The sequence below is a fragment of the Sphaeroforma arctica genome (genome assembly GCF_001186125.1).
Source record: "Sphaeroforma arctica JP610 unplaced genomic scaffold supercont1.2657, whole genome shotgun sequence".
Taxonomy (NCBI): domain Eukaryota; class Ichthyosporea; order Ichthyophonida; genus Sphaeroforma; species Sphaeroforma arctica.
Window position 1 is genome coordinate 459 of NW_014037901.1, and position 4,914 is coordinate 5,372.

Consider the following 4,914-nt stretch of genomic DNA (forward strand, 5'->3'; position numbering starts at 1 on the left):
TTAGTAGTGTTTTGTTTCCAGCGTAGTTATCAGAATATGAGTAGAGACATGGGAACAGGGGCTGAGTACGGCTTTACTGTTTTGTTTCTGTGGAGGCGTCGGCAATCAGACCTGTAGCGGTGACAGCAGTAGTATGCGTGAATTCATGTCAATCACAATTCGATACCCCAAATACGTGCACTTGTTTGTTACAATCCCCCTCCTGCGCTCAATTAAGAACACCTCATCACATCATCTGGATCCATCTTGATGTAGCCGATGAGTTTGAGCCGCCGACGGCCAAGAAGTTCAAGTCTCAGCACAACGCAGCACGATCGTATGAACCAGCTACCCTTCAGCCGGACGATGTGATGATAGTCGATATCAGTGCGGGGCGGACCCATTCTGTTGCGGTCGATTCTATGGGCAGAGCTTGGTATGTGAGACATATTGGTCGCGAAATCCTTTTGTTCCGTACAGTGATGTGTATGTATGTGTATGTGTATATATAAGTATGTAGGTAGTGATGACGGTAGTCAATCCACCTAAAAATATGGCAAGGTGCTTCTGTCGTGTTTGCACTCTCTTTGCGTCAGTCTATGCATGTGGCCCGTAATGATTTGTAGTTTGTATAGGCTTGCGAGTATTCGAGGTGACATACATGATCTTCCTGTGTATTTGAACTTCATAGATAGACTATATCTGGAAGGTTCCCTCTTATGTAGGTGGTAAGCACCATTAGAAGAATGAGTTACTTATAATGACAATTGCGCAGCATTTGATAGAAATGACACAGTGCAATACATAATAAACGTAACTAATTTTATTATGTGCTAGAAACCCTAACTCTGTGCTGTTAAAGGTAACTTATTTTATCAGGTGCTAAAAAACGTAACTCTATGTGCACCCTCTGTGGTCACGCAAGTTTCATCTGCAATGCCAGTCGATACGAATGTGAATTCCATGTTCGATCTAGGTGCCATTTCAAATGATGCTTGACAAATGGTACAGTACGTAGCAATATTCCTGAAATAGGCCCAAATAAGCTACCTTAGCATGGTCTTGTCTGCGTTTAGACATACACAGGCAGAAACGCTTACTCAGCCACTGTACATAGCGTGTATGATTTGAGCCTTGTGTCTCCATATATCTCCTTACTTCCGTCATCGACAGTGACATGGGAGAGAGCGCAGGGTGCCGGGAGTAGCGGACTAGTCGTACTATAGTTTAGTTTTTTCGTGAGTATGGTTTTTTTCGTGAGTATAGTTTTTTCGCGAGTATAGCTTTTTCGTGTTGATATCGTTCATTCGTTTGGATATCCTTCAATCGCGTTGGTGACCCTATAGAGTTTGGCCAGCATTGCCCGATTCAAAAAAAAAAATGAGTGTTTCGCATGGTTTTTGTCTCGAGTTAACTGTTGTTTATCACTTTCCGTTGATCCATTCGGATACTCCAGGGGCTTTGGCAGCAGCAAGTACGGGCAATTGGGTCAAATTGCACAGAAAACCATACACCCGCATATGCAAGCACAATCAGATCGAAACTTGGATCTAACCCAACCCGAAATCCGGGTCGATGCCCAGCTCAAAGTCAGCAGCACAGCAGACAACACGGATACAACCGATACTCCTAGAGTTTTTGAATTCGCTGGTGTTTTTAAAAAGGTGCAGAAAGCTATTTGCGGGGCCTGGAATACCGTGCTATTAATGAGAAGCGGCGAGGAATGTACTTCAGAGAAACGCTTATGTGATACAGGATGATTACCTACAAGGCACGAGACGAACAGCTGTCTCTTGGTGATGGCAAGGATAAGAACGTCCGGTGCTATCGAGGACTTGATACTCTCAAATTTGAAAGCTACTTCTGTGGGTACCTCATTGCACACATCCACAGTTTGCCAACAATCACTCAAGGAAGAACAGTATTAGTGACTATCACCCGGAAGCTCTGAGGATGACTGATATATACGACTTTGCGAGGGACCTTATCCCCAGTGACCAATGGAGTGTGGCTACCTCAGGCTCAGGCAGGAATAACACGTACTCTAAAACGTTTGCCCTAAGATCTATTATTGTCGGCAAATAAAACGATTGTATCGTACGCTGACCCCTTAGGAGCCTCGCAAAATCTGCATCTATCTATTCTGGTTTAGCTTCCGTGAATATTACAAGTTTCGCGTTGTCTGATTGTTGAATGCGTAGAGTGTGCTTGGCAACTAGCTGTGGTAATCGGAGGAGGCCAAACAAAATGCGAAGGATTTATCAGTGAAAGGGGCTGGAGTTTCCTCTACACTAATGGCGGTCTGAATAAGCACACAGCAAAATACTAGAGGTTCGTCGCTGTGTATAAGTATGCTTCGTATCTGATGCCATACAGACTGTCAAGCTGAGATTGCATATCAATGAGGATACAGAAACGTTGTCTCGCTCTCACTTCAATGCCACCCGTAAAGTGTTTATCATCTCGTGGCTTTCAGTGTTGTAATAATTTATTTGTGGTGTCAAAGTTTTGTGCAATTTGATCATACCGCACATGAATCGCTCAAGGTATTCAACCAGTCTGGGTCCCGCCCGCTATCTACAAGCCATGGGGCAGCTCGCCTCAAAACGTTATAATTTCTCCCTAAGTGGTGAACGCGAGAAGTATTTGGCGGCGCGCATACCATTTGATTGTAGGGGACAACTGTGTATCAAATCATGTTCGACGAATATTGCCAGCAACGTCTACTCATCAGGCAGAGCCAGCATCACTGTCTATTCGGCATGACCAGAATGCTCTATCCGTTGGTTAACGAGAAGGGGCTCAAGGCGGCGAGCCGGCCTACCCAACATGATATCTGGACGAAGAAACCCTACTGGAGAAGATACTCAAGCTATCGAACGAGAACAACGGATATGATACAATTCAATTGCACCGCCGCCCATGATGTGTCGCCGACTCCTTGCACCATTTTCGATCCAATAGAACGCTCTGGTGCGGGAGAGTGTATGTGCGGCTCAGAGGGGTACACAGCGTGACCGCTGCCATTGAATGTCATGTTCGACAAACATGTCGTAAAATGCAAGCTAGAAAAGAGAGTCACCACTTAAAAACGGGTCCCGATATTGGTGCAAAACAATACAGCAAGGAAGCTTGGGTAGAGACTACCTTTCGCCGAAAGACCTGTATGTACAATATTTTCTTCTCCTTAGCTCTGGCGACGCTCATCTGCAAATATGTATATGCCTTCACAGGCACACTTCGCTACGATATGAGTATCACTCTCACCGCTCCACGCATTGCAGATCATCGCGTAAAAATCAATGTTGTTCGGAGTATACTTGTGCGACTGCTGATGAGTGTAATGGATGTTGAGAGAGTAGTCAATGGGCAACCAATATTTTTTTCCTCGAATAGCACTGGTCGGTAGTGTACCCATCTCGATGAATTGCACAACTGCATTGAGTAACAAGTAGAACTCAGTGGTTGCTGTCTTAGTGCATGTATATCTTTCGCACAATTTGTGTATCCTGCGCACGTGTTTATGGAACGTCTGCCACCATTGACTACAACATAGTCTGGCATCAGACAAGATAGATTCAGAACTGTCCTCACCAACGATCTTGCCATACACTGGATGACGTCGTGCGTGGATTACATTAGCCCAACCACACCCCCAACTGCAGCCACACGGACTAAAATGATGGTTCACGTAACACTAATCCGTTCAGCTCCCTTGCTCCCGGAAGAGAGAGTCACACCCATTCCTGTTCCAATCGTACACATGCTGTTGGTCGCACCCGCCCCAACTACAGGAGACTCTCACAGCACTCGCGGTTGCTAACCCGAAAAAAGTATTCTCACGCCCCTCATCTCGACCATCCCTCGCGTATTGCCGATGGACTATACGCTTCCTCTTCCTCGCCCTGAATTTTCTATCCTTTGTCTTTGCATCCTGAGTTTCCGAAAGTGCTACGGAATTGCGCAAGGAGGAGGCCGCTGCAGCCTTTTTGTTCATATTTGTGTCACAATCGCTAGTGTCGTGAGTAGCTAATCCCCAACCCTCACTCGTTAACGAGCTATCCACAGACAAAGCTGTCTGTGATGGGCTGCCCAAGGCGGCAGGTGTGTGAGCAGCCTGTGGTACGTGAGAATTTACTTGCTTCAGTAACACTACTTGTGCGAGGGCGTTGGCCTGTGCATGCACCTGAGCGTGAAATACCGATTGGGTTGCGGTGAAGGAGTTCCGAATGATTTGGCTGTCTGTTGAGGTGTCAAATGATAGCAATGAGCCATGCACAGTATTAAACGCATTCGCGGTCCCATCGTCTGAGGCATTTAACGAGTTGTGACGGGTATCAGTATCAGTACCAGCTGTAGTGCTTATATGAGGAGACCCATGAAGGATCCCTCCAGATGATTCGTGAGATTCTGTGTGGGTATGGGACTGATGTATTTGCTGCTGTGAACTATCTGTGTGTAGCGCTGTAGAGGTGAGTATCTGATCTATCTCGTACTGTGGTGCTATGTCACTATCAAGCCCATGGTCGCCCAGATCTCCGGTCTGGTCGGTTGCAGGCGCCAGAACATCGGAAGGAGGCATTGTAATTTCGGCCCTATCATCTGGATTATCAGTTGCTAGTGTAGGGTCTTTGGAATCATCTGCATGCCAGTCATTGTCATCAGCGTATACACCATTGATCAATACGGGAGTTGTATCATTACTACTCTGCATGCCGGGTTCATTAGCTGCCAATGCTATCGATTTTAATTCATTTGGGCAGGTTGTGCCGTGACCATTCGCCCAATCGAGCTTCTGGTGAAGTGAGATGAAATCGGATATATTAGCACCGCGGTGAAAAATTTTATCGACGTACAAGTCGTGTTGAATATAACCCATTTTAGATAACAACAAAAAAGCTGATCACTGTTTCCAAAAATGTAAAATCGATATAT

The 4,914-nt window shown here is 45.7% G+C and overlaps 2 protein-coding genes across 2 annotated transcripts; one reads left to right on the forward strand and one right to left on the reverse strand.

Annotated features, from left to right (window-relative positions):
• Nucleotides 1-217: 217 nt before the first annotated feature.
• SARC_12858 (hypothetical protein) lies at nucleotides 218-2,086 on the forward strand (the record flags this gene model as incomplete). The annotated part of the gene is made up of 2 exons (XM_014293026.1): nucleotides 218-415; nucleotides 1,436-2,086. Coding segments are annotated over 2 exons (502 nt in total), but the record flags the coding sequence as incomplete, so codon positions are not given.
• A 365-nt stretch (nucleotides 2,087-2,451) lies between these two features.
• On the reverse strand, nucleotides 2,452-4,774 carry SARC_12859 (hypothetical protein; the record flags this gene model as incomplete). The annotated part of the gene is made up of 1 exon (XM_014293027.1): nucleotides 2,452-4,774. A coding segment is annotated over one exon (1,089 nt), but the record flags the coding sequence as incomplete, so codon positions are not given.
• Nucleotides 4,775-4,914: the final 140 nt, after the last annotated feature.